The sequence below is a fragment of the Harpia harpyja genome, chromosome W (assembly GCF_026419915.1).
Source record: "Harpia harpyja isolate bHarHar1 chromosome W, bHarHar1 primary haplotype, whole genome shotgun sequence".
Taxonomy (NCBI): domain Eukaryota; kingdom Metazoa; phylum Chordata; class Aves; order Accipitriformes; family Accipitridae; genus Harpia; species Harpia harpyja.
Window position 1 is genome coordinate 602,002 of NC_068968.1, and position 23,479 is coordinate 625,480.

The following is a 23,479-nucleotide window of genomic DNA, read 5'->3' on the forward strand; positions in this document are numbered from 1 at the left end:
TCACACTGCACTGAAGCCCTATTCTGCTCTACTGACTGAGAGGACTTTGCACCATCCCTCCTGCCTAGAAAGACTGGTATGACAGATGGAGCCCAGAGTCAGAAACTAAATGAACTCAATGAACATTTTATGAACATGACCCATGAACTAAAGGAATGATATCTCTGTGTGTGTATACATATATATATATATCATTGCTCATATGTCTTAAAGGGATGGAAAGGTGATGATTGATCAGGATGTAACTAAAGGTATGGGAACTGTGCATGACATCAATGGTATAGAATAAGGGGTGGATACTGTCCTGGTTTCAGCTGGGATAGAGTTAATTGTCTTCCTAGTAGCTGGTACAGTGCTATGTTATGAGTTCAGTATGTGAAGAATGTTGATAACACTGATGTTTTCAGTTGTTGCTCAGTAGTGTTTAGACTAATGTCAAGGATTTTTCAGCTTCTCATGCCCAGCCAGTGAGAAAGCTGGAGGGGCACAAGAAGTTGGCACAGGACACAGCCAGGGCACCTGACCCAAACTGGCCAACGGGGTATTCCATACCATGTGACGTCCCATCCAGTATAGGAACGGAGAAGTTGGGGGCAGGGATTCGCTGCTCGGGGGACTGGCTGGGTGTCGGTCGGCGGGTGGTAATTGCACTGTGCATCATTTGTACATTCCAATCCTTTCGTTATTGCTGTTGTCATTTTATTAGTGTTATCATTATCATTATTAGCTGCTTCTTTTCTATTCTGTTAAACCATTCTTATCTCAACCCACAGGTTTTGCTTCTTTTCCCGATTTTCTCCCCCCTCCCACTGGGTGGGGGGGAGTGAGTGAGCGGCTGCGTGGTGTTTAGTTGCTGGCTGGGGTTAAACCACGATAAGGAGTTAACACTGGACCCAAATTGGATGTTTTAGTCATATAAAGTTAACAACATAATGGAGACAAATGCCATCTCCTTCCAGGTCCTGATGAGCTAAAACCTCCTAATGAAAAACCTAAACTGAGACAACAAGCTGAATAATTTTCCCCTCCCAAAGTCCAATGCTCCCAGCTCCATGCTGTAACATGAGTTTGGATCCCTAGGCTTGGTTTTTGCAACAAAACAAAAATAAGTCACAGAAAAAAGCAGCACATTCCACCATTGCAGCCATCTGCCTGGAGACCTCTGGTTGTTCTGCCCAACAGACCGTGTTCCTGTGTTTCTACAGGAGCAGGCAGCACCTAGACAGGCAGGATCCAGCAAGTTCTTCATCTGCTGAAGCCAAAGAGCATGAGAGATAGGAATCATGACACTGGGAGTTCTATTTGAGGGTTTTATTAGTTGTTCTTCTGCAGAATCAAAATATTTAGCAAATTACTTTAAAGATTCAAGACTACTGATATTTTATGTATTTAGAACTTGAACAATGTACAAAGTAATACTTTGAACTATCAAAAACAACCCAAAACCTGATTTCCAGTACTAGATGTTATTATGTATTTATATAGCACTGTGAAAAGTGGAACTAATGCAGTGAGTATATTTGTTTTAAAGAAAGTGCTTGAAAGAAACCTCCTGCATCACACCGAGTATTATTTAAAACAAAAAGATAACCAATTTCCTAGCAGGGCATTGTCTTAAATATCCTACAAACCTGGGGAATTAAGAATATTGAGCTCCAGCTCTCTGCCTTCAGGTTCAAGAACCAACACAAGTTGCAGGTCCAGGTAGAGTTCACAGCTTACCTGTTTCAAGAGAACTTACACACCACTCAGCATTGGACGCTTATGTGTGGCAGAAGTGTTGTATGCATGGGTAAAAAACCCAAACAAACACAAGAGGAACAGCTTCTCTCTTTATGCATAGCAACAGTTTCTGAACCAGTGTTTTACTAAGTTACAGACTAACTTTCAACCAAAAAATAAAACTCCATTGTGCTAAAGGTCAAATTTAACCAGTTAATCTGGACTATGATACAGTCAAGTAATTCAGTACAAGGAGACTGTCTTGGTTTTGGCTGGGATAGAGGTAATTGTCTTCCTAGTAGCTGGTACAGTGCTATGTTTTGGGTTCAGTACTAGAAGAATGTTGATAACACTGATGTTTTCAGTTGTTGCTAATGTTTAGACTAAGTCAAGGATTTTTCAGCTTCTGATGCCCAGCCAGCAAGAAGGCTGGAGGGGCACAAGAAGTTGGGAGGGGACACAGCCAGGGCAGCTGACCCAAAGTGGCCAACAGGGGTATTCCATACCATGTGATGTCACATCTAGTATATAAACTGGGGGGGGGGAGTGGGGGTGGGGGGGATTGCCGCTTGGGGACTAACTGGGTGTTGATCGGCAGGTGGTGAGCAATTGCATTGTGCATCACTTGTTTTGTATATTCTAATCCTTTTATTATTACTATTGTCATTGTATTATTGTTATTATTATCATTATTAGTTTCTTCCTTTCTGTTCTATTAAACCGTTCTTATCTCAACCCACGAGTTTTATTTCTTTTCCCTATTTTCTCCCCCGTCCCACTGGGTGGGGGGGGAGTGAGTGAGTGGCTGTGTGGTGCTTAGTTGCTGACTGGGGTTAAACCACGACACAGGCACCGTGAAAGCAGCTTCAAAGAACCAAAGCATCCTAGTTTCAGAATCAACTTAGTATTCTTCTGTCCAACTCCAGTGCAACAGTGAGGGGGAGAAATCACTCCTGTCTCTACCTATGTACAATTCCAGTAGAGGTTGGGCAGTCTAAACTCTCCGTGGCCAAGCTGGAAAAAGGAAAGTTAGGAAAGGACACTTTAAAAATTTAATTTAAGGAAGAAAGTTGGCTCTCAGTGGAAAGAGAAATGCTAGAGTGATGCACGTGGGCGGGCTTGCTCAGTCATTCTCCCTTGTATGTGAAAAGCCGGACTCCTTCCTGCCGAGAGCAAGTCACACTGGATATGAAGGTGACAGGGCTGGTCCTGCTTCATTGCATGTGGAGAATCCAGGAATGTGTTTTCAGCTGGCTCCTGCACGGGCCATTAGATCTTCCAAAGCATTGTGTTGGTCATTGTTATGTAATAATAAGACCTCCTTAATGTCTTTTAGTTCAAAGCCCATTTCTTTAAATTGACTCATTAGTTGGAGAAGTTCTGTGATCTGAAAGACACAGACAGTCCATTATTTGCAAGAGAGATGATGATCAGTGCTTGGTGGAGGTTTAGCACAGAGCCAGTCTTCAGTGACTGGGTACCCCATGGGGTGGATTTCTCCTCCCCAAGTACAGCCCATTCCAGCTCCATTTGGAGAAAGTCCACTCACACCAGAGCCGGCAGAGCTCTGGATGTAGTAGCCCACAGGGCCTCACCTTCAGTCCCCTGTGTCTGCAGTCCTGCATTTCCGAAATCCTCTTTAGCAAGGGCACCAAAGCTCAGTCTGTGGGGGTGTCTCTCCCAGTAGGAAATTTATCAGCCTGACCTAATTGAGACTCTGATTAATATCACCCTGCTCCCTCATCTAGCAGCTACTGCTGCATCTGATTTTTTTTTAAAGTTACTTTGACTTTGGGAACAGTACAGTAGCCCTTGCTATCAAAATGGCTCTTCAGATCTAGGGCAAACTTGGGGGATTAGCACAAATCCTATTGGACACACTGTGTACGATACTACCAACATCAACCACGAATCCTCCCTGAGCTTTGAAAAAATAAAGTAACAAGTGAATCAACTGATCAGACTTTTACAAACTCTCTGCCATTTACAGGGCCTCTGCCCCACTTGGAGGGGGGAGAGGGGCACAGCACAAAAACCCACCACAACAAAAAAAACCAACCCAAAAACCAAACAAGTTGAAATGGACAATCAGGAGATTAGCCATTTCCAATTTTGGGGTTAAGCCAGTAGCAAATGCATTTCCTGAACTCAGTCACTTCTCCCATCTTCGCACTGTCGTTCCTCTGTTTGCAAGCTCATCACTAAGTCCAAGAAAGGCAGGAAGACAGTCTGGGGGGGGTTGGGTTGCACCTCTAAAGATTTCATATAACAACTTGGCACACAACAGGCTGGCAAATTTTAAAAGATCCTGCTGTCCTCTGCCCTGGCTACCCACTCCTTCCTCTGTACTTTTGGTGCTGGTAAAACAGCTGGACAATGAATCAGACCCCAAAAAACATATTTTCCAGCTTCTTCCAGAGAGCGCACTAACCCAATTTGCTGAGCAGCCAGGCAGATGCATTTGTACAAGGGAGAAAATTTACGGCCAGGGTAGGCTGGCAGGGTTTGAAAGATAATTTGCTGCTTCTGAAATTAACTGTCTCTACCAAGCACCTCACCCACAAGAGAACTCTGGGTTCAAAACATTACAACCAGAATAAGCAGGGTCTTTAAAAAATCCTGTCCCCATAAAAATGAATGCAAGTGAGAGTGATAAAGCAACGCGGAAGGATTCTAATGCTTTAACACACATTCACTTTATCACTGCAAGGACATCCTTCAGCAGTCAGTTTTGGAAACAAGGCAGCATTACCATGAAAGCCAGAATTACATCAGCCAGAGGAACTGCTGCTGGAATTCCCCATCATGGCGCATTCTCTCTATTCCTTAGCACATTGCGCCCTCACCTTCTCCTCTGAACACTGGTGCATTTCCAAAGCTGCTTCAACAAGAAGCGGATCAAAGCCCTTCTCACAAAGCTGTCCATGTGCAAACAGGTAATCCAAAACCTGCGGGGAATGAAGAAAAGAAACTAAGTTTGCAGAGTAGCATTTGCAGCGCAAGGTTGAACACCATCTCTGTACACACAGAGAGGCTGAGCACAACTCTACCCCAGGCTTCACCAGGGACTGAGATAAAGTCCTTCCTAGTAGAGTTGAGATGCTCTTTATGCAAGAGCTTGTTCAGAGAAAACAAATGAGCCCTTCTGTCCTGTGCTCTCCCACCAGCTCTGAACGTCATCTTCCACTCCAGTCAAAACAGTCTCAAGAAGCCTATCTTTAGCCTTCTGTACCTGATCACCGAGCAGAAGGCAGAAGTTTAACTATGCTTTTTATACTACAAGTTTTTAAAATGAAACTGTAGGTCCAGCAGTCAAGATGTGTCAGCTTTTAGCTTCCTCTCAGCTGCAAGAGCTGATGCTATCTGAAAGCAGCCAGCCTTTTAAGATCAACTCAGCATACTGGTGAGTGAGCTGAAAATCCCAGCTCAGACACCCAGAAACCTCTGCCAAATTTCTTACCTGTCCTCAGCTTTGAGAGGTATGGGAAAAGGTCAGATAGGTAATGCTAGGTATACGAAAGAACACAGCCTGCAAATACAGCAGGATTTAAAACCGCCCTCCTAAGGGACATTTTTTCCATTTGATACTACAGTTCACTCCAGCACACAGCTTAAACCGCTTTCGATGCATAGGTAGTGGGCAAGCAAATCAGATCCACAAGCAGAAGTCACTGGGACACTCCTCCTCCCCAGGCACAGTCCCACCAGGCGATGCTCTGCACAGCACACAGCCTGCCTAGGGTCAGCACGGAAAGTTTGGCCATGCTCTCCCTGCTTTAAAATGTTTGTTTGAAGCGGATCCAAGACCCAGAGCCACGCTTCACCCTGTAGTGCTTTATGCTACGTGACCTGGTTTTAGCAAGTGTTTGAGGCAACACATGAGGCAGGAAGCACCACAACCAGAGCACACAAAAGGAAGTCGGTCAGTGGGTGCCTTGCGAGAGCCTTTCAGGACTGTTGTAAGCCTGCAGGGGGCAATCTCTCTCTACAAGGAGACGTCAGCATCATAACCCGTGCTCAGAACAAGGGAAATTGGCTGGGTTTTTTGTCACACAGCATAGAGCTGCACTAAGCTTCCTTCAGATGGTTTATGGGGCTCCTGAGAAGGCCTAGTACCTCTCCCAGCTTCACGTGGAGCTAAGGGCCCATCCCAAGCTCAGCGCAGCTCCGACCCAGCACCCACAGGCATGGCTGAGTCAAGCAGTCTCTCATCAGAAACACAAGCAGACACTCTTTTCTTTGGTTTTGGGAGCCTTTACTGCCGGGTGACAACTTCTCTATCGGTTAATATCGCAGCAGCTACAGGCTGCAACCCCTTGTTAGAATAAAAAAGTATTCCCCCCTATCCATTTTGCAAACCCAAGGTTGTTTCTCAGCAGAATCAGCATCAAGGGTTTCTTCCCCATTGCACAAGCTCTTACCTGGTCTAAGTTCTGTCCCTTCTTCTTCATGGCTTTCAGGACGTTCTCAGGTGAGTACCCCATGTTGACAACTGTCTCTATGCACTGCCTCTCGCTAGCGGAGAGGACCTGCTGTAGTTCAGGAGCGGGGCCGCCCAACCGCTTTGTGCAGCTGGTATTATTGGGCACTTTAGACACTGGGAAATTTTGGTGCATTACCTAAAAGGGGAAAACCCAGAGGCTGAGGTGATGGTCATCATCTGCATCCCCACATCCTGTTTCTGGCTAGTGCAGAACCAGGATACCCCATGTAATTAATCTGAGAAGCTTTCTAGACTGCCCTTGGGAAGTTACTGTTCGGATGAAACCAAGCAGTGCACGTAGTCTGACTCCCACCATACTCTTACCCTCAAAACAACAATCAACAACCCAGATTCTTCGCAATATACCCTCTCCTACTGGTGGACAAAAGCCTTTCAATACCAAACCTTATGATATAGTCAAACCCTGTACCTCAGAGGAAGCATGGAGATTGCTTCCTTCACCCCAAGTTTACTTGTCACCTATTATTTTCTGTACTCAAAGGAACACGACTTCTGGAGATTCTAAGAAACACGATCCAGTGCAAGCACACAGGTATTTGGGAACTTACCACAGGGATTTCTGTTTCCTTGTAGTCTGGGTGTACCTGTTGGACAACAAACGAATAAGATGACTATAAACATTACGCACCAGTGAGCAGAATTTGCTACAGCTGGGGAAGAAGGGTTTTATGGGAGAGATCTGGGAATAAGTCTACCATACTAGGGAGACTTAGGGTCTTATCAGGCTTCCACATGTGAGATGCAGACATTACACAGTTGTGTGTAGTTATAGAATAGCCATCATAAGGATCATTTCTTCTCTCAGCACTCTACAAAAACAGATTCTGCTTCAAGAAGGACGTGTCCCTCCTCATAATAATTGTAAGCTTGTTTATTCTGTCACTGTGACTGCTACATGTTCATACAGCTCAGTGTAACACGCTGGCTCCTGTTCAGCTCTTGACCCAGTGCTATGCTGCCTGAATGACAGTGGTAATTTTAAAGTCATTGCCTAGAGACTTCTCTTGGTTTTTTTGACCATGAGAAGGGGCAAGAGAAACATATACCCCTTTTCTACTCTCAAAGCACTGTATTTCATATACCATATATGAGCAATGTGGCACACTTGCTAAAAAGAGTATGTGATTTTTCTACCAACACCCAACACTTGGTCCCATTCCCAGTACACCAACAAGGCTGGGTAACATTCCCTGCTGTACACCTGCTCCATTTCTACAGAACCGGGCTGCCAGAAGGCAGAAGCAACCCACCGCTTTATACTACTTTGCCCAAGAGCGTTGCCCCATCAAATCTGCACATTTCAATTCATCCATTTAAAAGTCCTCCTGCATTTTAAATCAAATTAGGAAAGACTGCAAGAAATTACTTTGAACCAAGAGCCTCCATTTCCTGCCTTTCCTTAATACCTTTTTAAGCCAACATAGATTGCTTGAAAGCTTGCCCATTTCTTTCAAAAAAGCTTTCTTTGGGCCAAAAAGACCAAACAAACAACAAAAAAAACTCAGAACCCACACCCCAAAAAACTGTTTAGGGAAAAAAAATTTTGAGAATATATATTAAGATTCTTGCAAATTCTGTCAGGGGGAAGGAGAAAAAAAGATAGAGGAAGAAGGCGGGGGGGGAGGAGGAGGCGAAGGGGGGGAATTGCTTTAAGTACGTGCTTGCACACTGTGCCTTATTTTAGGGACTTCATACAGAGGCCGTGAGCCCTGCCTGCATCTGGTATGCGTGCACACATCATGCTATGGGCAGCAGCATATATTCTGAATGGTCCACCAGGAGTGCCCCATCCTCCAATAACCAGAGATTTCTCTAAATAAAATGCATCATACTAATCAGGTCTCTAACCACCACTGTTTAATTCCAACCTGTTGTCTTTACTAGTCATTTCTCCCTCTACCAATGCTGCAAAAAGCAAATCAGTGACCTTCAAAAAAAAAAAAAAATACTCAGAGGAGAGGGGACCACTCAGGACAGAATCAGTGCAGCCTCAGAGAAATCACAAGTTTATTTCCATCCAAAAAACCCTAGATCCAATTCACTGGTAAAGCATAAACTCCAGTGGTAGCTCCAAATCCAAAGTTACAATTCCTAGTCTTGTGAGAAAAAAATTTATATATAAAAATCACTGTGGAATACACTGGGACATATAATTGTCCTGAGGCCTTCTAAAAAGGACAGGCTTATTCTTGTGTAACCTTGGAAAAAAAAAGAAAAAAAAAAGAAAAAAAAAAAAGGGACACATGACCTTTCTGCTTCCAGCCATAGAGATGACTGTGAGTTCTTTCTATCATTTTCATACTCTGAGGATTTTTGTTACATTTACTTCAGTTTCTTGCAGCTCAGCTGTCATTTTCCAGCCACTGGGACCATATTGTGGAAATATGAAACAAATATCTTCTGAAGTCTTGGAATTAAAACAGAAAGAACTAGTTCTGTTGGCATACCTATTTCTTGGTTTGCTACTTCCAAAGCAGAAAGTTTCAAATGAAGATCTTTATTACTTCTCCTAGTAAGACTATTTTTTGTTTGTTTATCAGTGTATCTTCCCTTACAGCATTCTCAAGAATACACCTTCCCTCTTGGTCTTTAGTAAATTTTAATCCAGCATAGAGATTTGAATAATTTGGCCATCTGAATGCCCATCTATCTAGTTGTAAGTGATCTTTCATGTTGATTCCTAGAGATGTGTCATGTGTCATACTTCGAGGTTTCACCTCCGAGCTACGTATGATAATACAATCACCTCTCAAACCTGTGATCTGTAGCAGTGAGCAGTTGCTCAGCACATTGCTGATCTGCCAAAGTTTACTGTATTAAATTTGTTCTAGTACTCAATAAACAGCTCTTCTGCTGTGCTCTGACAAATACACTAGTTGCCAGAATACTGTATTTCACAATTAATAATGCATTTACCTAAGCCTAAAAAGAGGAGAAAGAACAACAGGAGAGAAGCAGCGTCACTTGTTTCAGAGCACACGATGTCACACAAAAACCTACAGTATGCCAGTAAGGCCGCAGAACCACTGAAGCACCACTTATATTGGACAGAAGCCACCAAATTATTTTAGAGCCAGCTAGAAGATTTGACTACACAGTTTCTACTAGGCTTCATGAGTATTGATGTCCAGATCTCAGATTCTTTGTAAAAAAAAAAAAAAAAAAAAAAAAAGTCCACAAGCTTACTCAACTCTCTGCTCTTATTCACAGACACAAAGACAACAGCTGGTGTGAGGTTAAGTGTCCCCAAAGTAATTTTAGAACTTGCTACAAGTTTGAGGAAATGAAGCATCAAACTCCTGTCTCAGAGCTGTACAGCAACCAACTATAACATTAGTGATCTAAGATGATCCTCAAGACTGCTTTTGGTATCCACAAAGCAATCCTTCTACCCTTCTTTACAAGGAAGAGGGTAAATACCAGATTTCAGACCACCATCATTTTCATCCTTTTAAAGGTTAGATTTTAAAAGGATCTCAGGAAGAAAATAATAATAAAAAAAAAAACACCAGACAGACAATTCTTTCACTGCAGGTCAACTGCAAGCACTTTTTTCTTCCCTGAATGACACAGCACATGTATGTTTTTTAATCTGTTATTGCTTCTATTCCTTGAAAAACCTGCATTTCCCATTATTTCCAGCAAATAAATAAGCAAGCTGAGGAACAAATCTAGCAGAGATTTAGCTCAAAACCTAAGAGCAGTTCAGAATCTGATATATCTCAGTTGGATAAGACAGAATGCAGGACTGTACAAAGAAGATCTCATATGCTTAGCTCAATGGTGTGCAACCAAGAACAACAAGAGCTGAAAAAGTCATCAGAATTAGTCTAAAAAATATCAGATTTGGGGGAAACCTGCAGAGTAATAATCTGAGGTTCAGAACTGTCAGCATGAAGACCTGTTTGATTGATCAATTTGCCATGTAAATGAAGAGGAACTACCACACATGATCTACACACCACTCCCATTAAATGAACCTAAAACCACAGGACATTTTAGAAGCAACATTTGCCTCCACACCTCCACATCTCCCTAGCAACCCCGATTCTAATCCACTGCATGTTTACCGTAGTCGCTGTGCTTTGTGATGATTCTTCTTCTGTACAAACTGTTGACGCAGCCAGGGAAGGCAGCCTGGACGAAGAGGATAATGTTGATATCTCCACACCACCATCCTCATTTAGAGTGGAAAGACCAACCATGTGGTGCCCATTCAGTTCACTAGCTTTACTCTGAGCACAGGTCTGCACAGAGCTGAGAAAAGTGCCATTGTGGAGACAGGTAGTGCTGTGGCAAGTGCTCATGAGCTTTGATGATTTTTGATCACTCTCATCAGAGTCAAGTTTAGGAAAGGATAGGGATTTGATATTGCTCACTGAAGTGATAGGGGACAGGGACACTTTGGAAGACAAGGACATCTTTTCACAGTTTCCCAACTGCGGTAAAGTAATAAAGCCATTGGGTTTGTGAAGGGGCTTGAAGTCCAATGTGGCCCTTTCTATGGATGCCAGAACTTCCTCATCTTGCAACACAGACTCAGACCCTCCTTTAGGCGAAGTATTATCTAACAGCTGGGCAACAGTTGGCCCAGTAGTACCAACATGAATTCCAAGAATATTTTTTAATTCCTCCTTATCATCAATAGTTTTTAATTCCAGTTTGTCAAATGGGTCTTCTTCACATTCAAAATCAGCTGGGTTGAAGTCTGCTTTTGGACGAGGTGGACTGAGAACCTTTTGCTTCACAGAGCTGCTGTTGGCTGGCGTGGGAGTAAGAATATTATTGTGCTGCAGGCTAGCGAGGATGGGGTTAATAGGAGGAGGCATGGCCTCAGGGCAAGGTCCCTCTGAGAACCCCATTTTGTTGCTGACCTCTGGAGCTGCTTTTGAGTTCGCTAGCGCTTTTTCTGCCTTGCATTCAGCTTCTCTCTGGGCAGCTTCAATTTTTTTAATATCTTCAGCCCACTTGATTGTTTTCTTTTCCAGTGAGAAGTCATACTGACCAAGGGTGGAGGGGAAAGGAGAGGAGAAAAAAGATAAATTATAAGGATCATAGCCACTGCTTCTAACAGCAACATAAGTAACATAGAATAAGAGCTACATGAATTACCATAGACAGGCATTAATTTTTTTCCCAGCATCTCTTGTAACATACGGACTGGCAAAGCTAGAAGACACCAGAAGTAGTTTGTTTTGCCTCTAGCAGCAAAACCTATCTATAGTCTGGATTAGAATATCACATTTTGTCTCCTTCCTACATTTATTTTTGCTTTAGAGCTACTCATCATCCCAAGATCAGTTTCACAGCCCTCCCACCCGCTCCCCCCAAGACAACAGATGTAGCAAGGGGAAGTCTAATGTGTTACTAGATGGACAATCATACCCAGATCTGGCACCACTGAACTACCCCCTGTCCACAAGTTCCATAAGTCATTCAAGACTATGGCAGAGTATTTTTGCATCTGTCGTGGTTTAACAGCATCCAACGACCAATATAGTATTACTCAGTTCCCCCTAAAAGATTCCTAAGGGACTTGATATTAGAGTTTTACACCCACTAGTTTAAGAGGTATTGGTATTCTTACCCCAATAGCTCACCAGCCAAAGGGGATATACTGGCTACACCAATGATGATGACTACCTGCAGTAGCAGATTTCACTGCAGTTACTGGCATGACAGGATCCCACAAGCTTTTCTCATTTAAACATCAGCTCCTTCAGGGCCAGGTTAGCACAGGAAGGCATTTGTAAGCTACTCTCTACCAGTTTACTGGCCACTGTAGTAGCCTGGTTGAGAGGACAAAATTCTGAACAGACTAAATCTACTTAAAGCTTTAATATCTTACGAAGAATGAACAGCCTCAAATGCTCTTTAAATAACCACAAAATGTTTGGAGAACACAGCCTACAAGCTAAATCCAGGGTATAACCTACCTGTGACTCACAAGAAGTCATAAGATATCCTTGCCAGGATAATGGCATATAACCAAACAGGAGTGCTCTTGCCTTGAGGCTGCTAGGTCATACAAATTCCTAGCTCTAAAGAGCAACAAGCCAGCAAAGGCTTGCTAGGCCTCTACTAGGCTTTTCTGGGACTCGCTATGTGTTGCATCACATCCTATCCTATAGCGGGCTCCAGTGAGATCCTGGAGACCTGTTATCTCAGCTGTATAACAGTTTTCCCTTACCTTGGCTCTAAGACTCCAAGAGGTGTGATACTCAATTTATCAGCAAGGTGACTTTGAAAAACAACTCACTGGCAGAAGTACTGGGCACTACTCATTACACATTCTTTGCTATCTGAGCAGAACTATCATAGTTGGGTTTTTTTGTGTGTGTATATGGTTTTTTTCATATATATGCACCAAAATTGCCCAAAGCCATATTTTTTTAATATTAAAAAATGGGGGGTATTTAGATAAAAATATATGGCTTTGGGCAATTTTGCTTCCCTGCACTTTCTTTTTTTTTTTTAAACAGCTCTCACTACAGCTGTAAAAGAAGTCAAATTGCACTGCAACATGCATAGTCTACATAGTCACATCATATTATGCAAGGTGTTGCAGTCCAATTGGGCATGCTATACTGGAGCCTCAGCTTGGCAGGAAAATGGAGACATAGCACAATGAAGCCAGCAATAGGACATTAGAGTCTCCTTTAGCTCTCCCGCATCAGATTAACTGGGTGGAAATATATGTATTAGGACAATAAGGTAATAATTTAATGGTTATATGAAAAAGCCATGATGTAGGGTAATTGAGATATTCAGCTCTCCAGTGAATGAGTTGCAGGACAGGAAAAAAAAAAAAAAAGGCAAAAAAAAAAAAAAAGGCAAAAAAAAAGGCAAAAAAAAAAAAAAGGCAAAAAAAAAAAAGGCAAAAAAAAAAAGGCAAAAAAAAAAGGCAAAAAAAAAAGGCAAAAAAAAAAGGCAAAAAAAAAAGGCAAAAAAAAAAGGCAAAAAAAAAAGGCAAAAAAAAAAGGCAAAAAAAAAGGCAAAAAAAAAAGGCAAAAAAAAAAAGGCAAAAAAAAAAAGGCAAAAAAAAAAAAGGCAAAAAAAAAAAAAAAAGGCAGAACCATCTACAGCAATCTCGCAGCCAAAGTGAAAGCAATCATCAGTTTGGACTGACCAAGGAAAATCATGGATCCAAATGAGAAAACATAGTTCAATTAGATTTCCTGTATCACAACTTTATTTGGAGATTAGATTTTCAACATTTATGCTAAAGCAATTGATTTTATGCTACCAAGAGTTTATGGTAACAGAGAAATGCTCCTCAAAGACCTGGAAGCCATCCATACCAAGCTGTAACCTGCTTGCCCTATAGCTGGAAAAGAATTCCTACTCAGAACTGCACAGAAAACAAGAACTAGAAATTTATTTCTTCATCCCACTATTGTGAGAACCCATAAAATATGGTCATAGAAACACCTGTTACCCTCAAACAAGATCCTGCAAGTATGCCATAGCACAGGTGCATCAGTTCTTACCACTTTTCCTCTTAAAAATACTACTCTAAATTTAGTCAGGGTAACATTTTAACTATTACACAAAAACATTGTGCTTTTTTAAGTAGATACACTAAAATAAATGCTACTAGACTTTTTAAAGTGATAAGAAGTAGAAACTTTTTGCACAGCCTATCATATTTTTATCTTTCTATACATTCTAACAGATCTTCTGCAACTACTGCCTGGCATACGAAATGACACTACAGGACCAACAAGACTAACATTTGAACACGTGTGCAAACTGCAACTACTTGCCATTTACAGCACCACATGTTGGTGAGGGGGAAGAGAGCAGAAAGGCAAAACACATCACTTACCTGGGCTTCTCTGACAAGCTGAGAAGAATCAGGCAGGCAGAAAACAATGGGTAATCCAACCTTCGCTGGGGTTTTGAATTTGTCTCCTATCTTAAAAGGGACGTCATCAAGATAACTGAAAGACCCTAAGATCAAAAGCAGAAACTATATCAAAAAAACTTATGAGTTTAATGCATTCAATTAAGACTCACATTTCTGTATTTGGGAGCTATTTTATCTCTGCTGCCCCAACTACGCCAGGTGACTCAATACAGAAGAAGTTGCTTGATCAGAAACACATTGAATCTGATTGGACTTCATTGCCTCAGTTTTGGTGGTGTTTTTTGGTGGTTGTTTTTTTTTTTTTTTTTTTTTACTGTTCTAGCTCATAACTATAAAAAAAAAAAAACAAACCCAAAAAACCAAAAACACAAACCCACAACACAACAATCGAACAGATTTTGAAGTCAATATACCCAACATTTTAGCTTCCCTTGTGACAAGACTATGCCTACACAACTGGAAGCTGAAACTCTCCTGAACACTGTATTCTGTTATGTCTCTATAAAAAGATCCATCACTTTTTGTCATATTCAAAACAAGCTTTAAAATAACCCAGCTTTAGAACAGCTAAGACAAACTAAAATCCAGGTTTTGGCATACAAGTAGGAAGTAATATTTGGACAGAAGTGGTCACAAGGGCAAAGTGACCCAAAGTCTAGACACTCCACTTTAATGAAATGTTGTGGTTTAAGCCCAGCCAGCAACTAGGCACCACACAGCTGCTCACTCACTCCTCCCCCCCCCAGTGGGACAGGGAGGAGAATCAGGAAAAAAAAAGTAAACCTCACGGGTTGAGATAAGAACAGTTTAATAGCTAAAGTACAATAAAATGTAATACTAACAATAATAATAATAAAATATAATAATAATTGTAATGAAAAGGAATATAATTTTAAAAAAACAACCAAAAAACCCCAAGAAAAAAACAAGTGATGCACAATGCAATTGTTCACCACCTGCTGACCAATGCCCAAGCAGTGATCCATGCCTCCTGGCCAACTCCCCCCAGTTTATATACTGAGCATGATGTTCTATGGTATGGAATATCCCTTTGGCTAGTTTGGGTCAGCTGTCCTGGCTATGCTCCCTCCCAGCTTCTTGTACACCTGCTTGCTGGCAGATCATGGGAAATTGAAAAATCCTTAACTTATCCTAAGTGCTACTTAGCAACAACTAAAACATCAGTGTGTTATCAACATTATTCTCACACTAAATCCAAAACACACTGTACCAGCTACTAGGAAGAAAATTAACTCTATCCCAGCCAAAACCAGGACACCAAAACACAGTGAAATAGCTCAAGACTATTTAGCATAGCAATTCTGATTTTTGAAACAACGCAAACTAACTTAATCAGCTGTCCAATGTGTGATCACTCCAATGAGAGGCCTCAGACTTATTTCGTGGTCCTCCATCTGTCCTTTATATCACTTACATGTGGTATTTAAAAAGTATTTTAGGACAAAACTCTTTCTTCAGGCATCCTGCAAACTCATGAGGCAGAATTACTTAGAGCTCAACCACCTTCAAGAAGCCAGACTATAGGTTTGTTTTCCTTGAGCTGCTGTGAAGAAGTATTAGAAAACACACAATATAAATTGCACTCAGTTTCTCGATTAACTGAAAGGGGTTTCTTGGATCACTGGTCTAAGCTTTTGGAATTACAGGCAAGGTTTCTGGCTGTGCATAACAATCTGAAGCATTCCTCTAGCACTCATTTGTAACTTTGCTTTGAGTGTTGCAGATCCAAAAAGACATTAGTGGCAACATTAAGATGTTGTTCAATGACTAACCTCTTTCTCAGTGAGCTGTGACTTGCCATTTCTATCTGACCCATTTTCATACTCAGATGACAGTTTAAATACTGTTTGTGTTCCTTCACTGTTGACTCATCTACAAGGCAGTCACAGGCTCCAAAAGGATGAGCAGCTTTTGAAAACAGGAACATCCTGTTAATTTTGAGTTAAATGTTTATGTGCTGTCATCACTTGAGCTCTCATACTACACACCGCACTGGCTGGTCCCAGAGTCCTGTTAGGACACAGGTGGTATTTCCTCCAGCTTTGAAACCATCAGGCTGAATAACCTACATCCTACCTGCACCACCAGGATGAAAAAGTGCTCCAGGCAGAATAGTATTTTCACTGATCCTTACTGAGAAGCACACATTCAAGCATTACACAGCACAGCATCCAGATGGCACCTCACTGGCCACCAACACCACTACTTGCAAAACAGCATCCAAATAGCATTTGAGCTGGCAATTTGAGAACCTGGATATGCCAAAGTGTTTGCTTATGCAGAAATAGCAACTGTGGCAGCCTTGCACTGAGAGTGGTAAATCATGGCCAGGTCAGAGACAACCAGATCTCCTGACTGCTCAGAGGCCAGCATGACTGCTGCTACTATGCCCTGCTTAGTCCCACTGGCACAAGTCCTGCTCTAAGCAGGATGATCCAAGCAAAGCAGGATTACCTCTCTGCACCGATCTCACAGCCCAAATTGCTCAGTGTGCAAATACTTGTCTTATTAGACCTATTAATACAGTAAGTGGTAGACACCTCCCCTTACATAGCCTTCTTGTTTGCCTGAAATAGATACTAGCCACAGAGGGTACAAGCACACATTATGTGCACATTGTGGTATTTACATAGCAACACTCCTTGTTTTGGTACAGTAAAAAGACCTAAATGCACCTAGACTAGATGGGCTGCACTGACAGCTGCCAGTTTAACCTCAGCAGCTAGACTAAGGAATAAAAACCTTCTAGTTTCTTCCCAGTATACTAATTTTTTAATAGTGACCACTGCTATAACCTCATCTTGAATACAACTCTGCTACAAAATCCACAAGCACACATTAAGAAACACACCAAGTGTTTTAGGACATTTGATGATAAAAAGTCTTTCTGAAGCAAAACATTGACACAGACAGTATTCACTTTGTTCCAGCCCAATCAGAACAGTACTAGTCTAGCGAAGTTAAAATCTGATCCAGAAAGCCAAGAATCCTTTTATTTTTGTAAACGGATGACCCTTCTGCCTAAACACACTGATGGGTAAGGGTGCAAGTTGTTTTAAATTGCAAATTCTAAAGCAATAAGCAAAACCAACGTATAGAAAGTATTACACAAGCCACTGTTTCAATAGTCACATATTCAAGTGAAACAAAGGGTTTTTTTGAACTGTTATTTAATATGGCTGTTAGCCACTTCATCTTTTTAGCAGTTAAAAGCATATCGAGGAAGTTCTGAGAATAGTCCTGGCAAAACTGTACCTGTCAGTCTGATCTCTGACACCACGTACTATATGATATTCCTGGCCCAAGGATCTACTACGAGTTAAGATTTCTCTCTGCTTCAGCGTAATGCAGAAATCACTGGCCAACTTATAGAAGTGTCCTCCAGTTTGGTAGCAAAATGTAAACATTTCGGATAAAAACATTTACCGGTTATGAATGGGGAACAGTTTTGAAACCAAGTGGAACTCAGTTTTTGTGGTCACACAAACCACACTTAGTAATTTTCAGAAATTGGAGTTAAAAGCTCTCAAGTTGTATAGTGACAGTGACAATACAACAGCAATATTAATGTACTGCGCTTGGTATAACCAACACCTTTTGTGCAACAGATAAGAGCTGCATTTCTAGATGCCGCTAATTACTATAACTTAAGCTTGAACTTCCAATTATTCAAATGACAGGAGAGCATTTGAAGTTACATGCTTAGGCATAGTTATAGGTGTATGCTAAGAATACCCTTCAAGACAGGAAGGGTTCCTTCCTCTCCATCCATACCTTATGTTCCCATCTTCATCTCCATCTGAATGTGGTCCTGAGCAACCTGCTCTAGGTGGCTCTGCTTGAGCAGGGAGTTTGGACACGATCTCCAGAGGTCCCTTCCAACCTCAACCATTCTGTGATTCAACAACAGTCTTCTAACCTCCAATAAGCAGCTCAACAATAAGTACAAGAGATGCATCAACTATGTTGACCGATTTCATCAGCCTGCCAGAGACACTGAACCAGAGGTAGCTGTTGGGCTAGATGCTTTACAGTAAGCCAAAATTCACTTGGTGGGATTAATTCTTATCAACCCTGGAGAAAACTGAAAAAATTGCCCTGCTGATTTCTTAAGACATAGTAAGCCAAGGAAGTTGCTCCACTACTCCTCAGAAACAGTACTGTGACAGTGTTGCTGGTATCATTAGGAACAGAGGGTACACAAAAGGGTAGACAAATTAACCAGCCAGCTTACAGCACCATTTGTTTTGATTTTGTTACTTTGAAGCCAGAAGCATGTTCCACCACACCATACTGTTTTGAGAAATATTTAAGACAGGTTGAATTCTAGCTCCAAGCAGTGTCTTTGCTAGTGTCCTGGTTTCAGCTGGGATAGAGTTAACTGTCTTCCTAGTAGCTGGTACAGTGCTATGTTTTGAGTTCAGTATGTGAAGAATGTTGATAACACTGATGTTTTCAGTTGTTGCTCAGTAGTGTTTAGACTAATGTCAAGGATTTTTCAGCTTCTCATGCCCAGCCAGTGAGAAAGCTGGAGGGGCACAAGAAGTTGGCACAGGACACAGCCAGGGCACCTGACCCAAACTGGCCAACGGTGTATTCCATACCATGTGACGTCCCATCCAGTTTAGGAACGGGGAAGTGGGGGGGGGCAGGGATTCACCGCTCGGGGACTGGCTGGGTGTCGGTCGGCGGGTGGTGAGCAATTGCACTGTGCATCATTTGTACATTCCAATCCTTTCATTATTGCTGTTGTCATTTTATTAGTGTTATCATTATCATTATTAGTTTCTTCTTTTCTGTTCTATTAAACTGTTCTTATCTCAACCCACGGGTTTTGCTTCTTTTCCCAATTTTCTCCCCCATCCCACTGAGTGGGGGGGAGTGAGTGAGCGGCTGCGTGGTGTTTAGTTGCTGGCTGGGGTTAAACCACGACAGTCCTTTTTGGCGCCCAACGTGGGGCACGAAGGGTTGAGATAACGACAAACCTGACCAGAGCTTGTTAAAACAAATTTGTTATAAGCATTCATTATATCGGTCTAATAGTCGCTGGTCATTATGTTGATTTATGTGTTCTTAGAGTTGTTGCTCTGGTTTTTAAAGTTCTGTTATGTATCACCTCGCTTGCTGTATGTAGTCCCTCTTCTGCTGCTTATCATCCGTGGGAGGTGGATTAAGGTTTTTGCTTTGATGTATTGTATAACACTGGTTTATGGTATGATAAAGTTGTCAGCTGTGGGATTAATCCAGTACTTGCACCCAGCATTGTCACCTTTATACTGTGGAAGCCATCTGTGGGAAACTATTAATAATTATACCATTTACCTTTCCTCCTTGGAAAACCAGTCTATGGGTGGGGTACCTTTCTTCCCCTCTCCTTTCTCCTTCAGTCCAGTTACAATGGTGTTTGAGAATTTTGAAAAATTTGAATACTCTTGGGATGTTGGGACCAGCACGGTCCTAGCCCTACTGCTAGGAATTAGCATGCTTCTGAATGTGGTCCAGCTCTCATTTAAGGTTAAACAACTATTTAAGAAAATCACCCAGAGATCTGCCCCAAGGCTGGATAATTATGAGTGGCAGGGTGTGTGGGGTACTATGGGCAAGTACCTAGAAAAGTGGGCACCTCCAATGTTTTGGAAATTCACCCCTGAACAAGTGCAGAATCCAGAAGAACTAGTAAAATATTTGGAAAAGGTATGCTGTCACCCCGGCAGCTCCAGAGAGATACAAATTACTGCAACGTGCTGGGGCCTGGCCCATGCCTATCGAGCCCTGTTCGACACCACTCAGTACCCTCAAGGGGAAGAGAAGGTCTCTGGACCTAACAACAAAACGATGAGCACTGCGGTCACTCAAACCTCGGCAACGGGCACTGCAGCCCCTCCAGCCCCGGCGACGAGCACTGTGGCTACCCAAACCTCAGCGACAGGCACTGCAGCCCCTCCAGCCTCGGCAATGAGCACGGCAGCTACCCAAACCTTGGCAACAGACACTGCAGTTATCCAAGACCCAGCGAGCGGTACTGCAACTGAACCAGGGGACCAAACTGCACCAGTATCAGTTGCCCCCGTACAGAAAAAGAAATATACAAAAAAATCAGTTCGCTTAGCGAAGGATGAAGGCGAACCAGGGTCATCACGGGAACAGGAAGAAGAGGCAGAACCAGAGGTAATAACCCGGTCCCTATCCTTGAGTGAGCTGCGGGATATGCGAAAAGATTTTGGCCGCCGTATAGGTGAGCATATTATCACCTGGCTCCTCCGATGCTGGGACAATGGGGCTAATAGCTTGGAATTAGAAGGTAGGGAAGCCAAGCAGCTGGGATCGCTTGCCAGGGAAGGTGGCATTGACAAGGCAATTGGAAGAGGGACACAAGCCATTAGCCTCTGGAGGCGACTCCTGTCAAGTGTGAAGGAAAGGTACCCCTCTAAGGAAGATGTTATATGTCAATCAAGCAAGTGGACAACCATGGAAAAAGGTATCCAATACCTGAGGGAATTAGCTGTGCTAGAGACAATTCATCATGATCCGGACAACCCACAATTACCCAAAGATCCAGACGAAGTCCAATGCACACGACCCATGTGGCGGAAGTTTGTACAGAGCGCACCATCGTCCTATGCCAACTCACTGGCAATAATGACCTGGAAAGACGAAGAGGCACCGACAGTGGATGAAGTGCCTCGCCAACTCCGTCAATACGAAGAAAATCTCTCCTCCTCCCTACAAGCCTGCATTTCGGCTGTGGAGAAGCTGTCCGAGGATTTCCAGCAATTCAAAGAGGATATGTCCTGTTGCCCACCTGTAAGGACCAATGTCTCAGCTATTAGGAGTGAGCGCTCCTCTGCCCAAGAGAGAGAATATAGAAGGTACACACCGCGAGGTGCCCTGTGGTTTTACTTATGTGATCATGGAGAGGACATGAGGAAATGGGATAGAAAACCTACCTCGGTCCTGGATGCACGGGTACGTGAGCTGCGAGGAAAAAACACCACAAAAGGGGATTCTACCAGGAAAAATGCCGCTCCGGTTTCCAAACAGAGTAGAAGGGCTGATCTTATTTCTGATCCTCTTGAAGGGACTTCTGAGCCAATTTTACGAGAAGTGAATACTGGATACTCTGACCAGAATTAGAGGGGCCCTGCCTCCAGCCAGGTGGAGGAAAGGGATAACCGGGTCTATTGGACTGTGTGGATTCAATGGCCTGGCACGTTAGACCCACAGGAGTATAAGGCTCTAGTAGACACCGGCGCACAGTGTACTTTAATGCCATCAAGTTATGAAGGGGCAGAACCCATTTCTATTTCTGGTGTGACAGGGGGATCCCAAGACTTAACTGTATTGGAAGCTGAAGTAAGTCTAACTGGGAATGAATGGCAGAAACACCCCATTGTGACTGGTCCAGAGGCTCCGTGCATCCTTGGCATAGACTATCTCAGGAGAGGGTATTTTAAGGACCCAAAGGGGTATCGATGGGCTTTTGGTATAGCTGCCTTGGAGATGGAGGGCACGGAACAGCTGTCTACCCTGCCTGGTCTCTCTCAAGACCCTTCGATTGTGGGGTTGCTGAGGGTTGAAGAACAACAAGTACCAATTGCTACCATGACGGTGCACCGGCGGCAATATCGCACCAACCGAGACTCTCTGATTCCCATCCACAACTTGATTCGCCAGCTGGAGAGCCAAGGAGTGATCAGCAAAACTCGCTCACCTTTTAATAGTCCCATATGGCCCGTGCGAAAGTCTAATGGGGAGTGGAGACTAACAGTTGACTATCGCGGCCTGAATGAAGTTACGCCACCGCTGAGTGCTGCCGTTCCAGATATGCTAGAACTTCAATACGAACTAGAGTCAAAGGCAGCCAAGTGGTATGCTACAATTGACATTGCTAATGCGTTTTTCTCAATCCCTCTAGCAGCAGAGTGTCGTCCACAATTTGCCTTTACTTGGAGGGGTGTCCAGTACACTTGGAATCGATTGCCCCAGGGGTGGAAACACAGCCCCACTATTTGCCATGGACTAATCCAGAATGCACTGGAAAAAGGTGAAGCTCCGGAACACCTGCAATACATTGATGACATCATCGTATGGGGCAACACGGCAGAAGAAGTCTTTGAGAAAGGGAAGAAAATAATCCAAATCCTTCTGAAAGCCGGTTTTGCCATAAAAGAAAGTAAGGTCAAGGGACCTGCACAGGAGATCCAGTTCTTAGGAATAAAATGGCAAGATGGGCGTCGTCAGATCCCAATGGATGTGATTAACAAAATAGCAGCTATGTCTCCACCAACTAATAAAAAGGAAACACAGGCCTTCTTAAGTGTTGTGGGGTTTTGGAGAATGCATATTCCAAATTACAGTCTGATTGTAAGCCCTCTCTATCAAGTGACCCGAAAGAAGAATGATTTTCAATGGGGCCCTGAGCAACAACAAGCCTTTGAACAAATTAAGAGGGAGATTGTTCACGCAGTAGCCCTTGGACCAGTCCGGACAGGACAAGATGTTAAAAATGTGCTCTATACTGCAGCTGGGGAGAATGGCCCTACCTGGAGCCTCTGGCAGAAAGCACCTGGGGAGACCCGAGGCCGACCCCTGGGGTTTTGGAGTCAAGGATATCGGGGATCCGAAGCTCACTATACTCCAACTGAAAAAGAGATATTGGCAGCATATGAAGGAGTTCAAGCTGCCTCAGAAGTTGTTGGTACTGAAACACAGCTCCTCTTAGCACCCCGACTACCAGTGCTGGGCTGGATGTTCAAAGGGAGGGTCTCCTCTACACATCACGCGACCGATGCCACGTGGAGTAAGTGGATTGCACTGATCACACAACGGGCTCGCATAGGAAACCCCAGTCGCCCAGGAATTTTGGAAGTGATCACGGACTGGCCAGAAGGCAAAGATTTTGGAATGTCGCCAGAGGAGGAGGTGGCATGGGCTGAAGAGGCCCCGCTGTATAATAAACTGCCAGAAAATGAGAGGCAATATGCCCTGTTCACTGACGGATCCTGTCGCATCGTGGGAAAGCATCGGAGGTGGAAAGCTGCCGTATGGAGTCCTACACGACAAGTTGCAGAAACTGCTGAAGGAGAAGGTGAATCGAGTCAGTTTGCAGAGGTGAAAGCCATCCAGCTAGCATTAGATATTGCTGAAAGAGAAAAGTGGCCAGTGCTCTATCTCTATACTGACTCATAGATGGTGGCAAATGCCCTGTGGGGGTGGCTACAGCAATGGAAGCAGAGCAACTGGCAGCGCAGAGGTAAACCCACCTGGGCTGCCGCACTGTGGCAAGATATTGCATCCCGGCTAGAGAATCTGGTTGTAAAAGTACGTCATGTAGATGCTCACATACCCAAGAGTCGGGCCAC

General features: G+C 43.2%; 1 protein-coding gene across 3 annotated transcripts in view; it reads right to left on the bottom strand.

The window, feature by feature from the left end:
- Positions 1-888: 888 nt before the first annotated feature.
- The window catches only part of UBAP1 (ubiquitin associated protein 1), a 47,708-nt gene continuing 25,117 nt past the window's right edge, over positions 889-23,479 (bottom strand). Inside the window, exons 3-8 of one of the 3 annotated variants that reach the window (XM_052775210.1) lie at positions 14,055-14,198; positions 10,297-11,226; positions 6,775-6,810; positions 6,144-6,341; positions 4,569-4,670; positions 889-3,109 (exon numbers count right to left, since the gene is read on the bottom strand). In XM_052775210.1, coding sequence (XP_052631170.1) covers positions 2,969-3,109; positions 4,569-4,670; positions 6,144-6,341; positions 6,775-6,810; positions 10,297-11,226; positions 14,055-14,198 — 1,551 coding nt within the window. In that variant the 3' untranslated portion in view covers positions 889-2,968. The remainder of the gene's footprint in view (positions 3,110-4,568; positions 4,671-6,143; positions 6,342-6,774; positions 6,811-10,296; positions 11,227-14,054; positions 14,199-23,479) is intronic. The other 2 variants (XM_052775209.1, XM_052775208.1) reach the window with 2 other exon arrangements.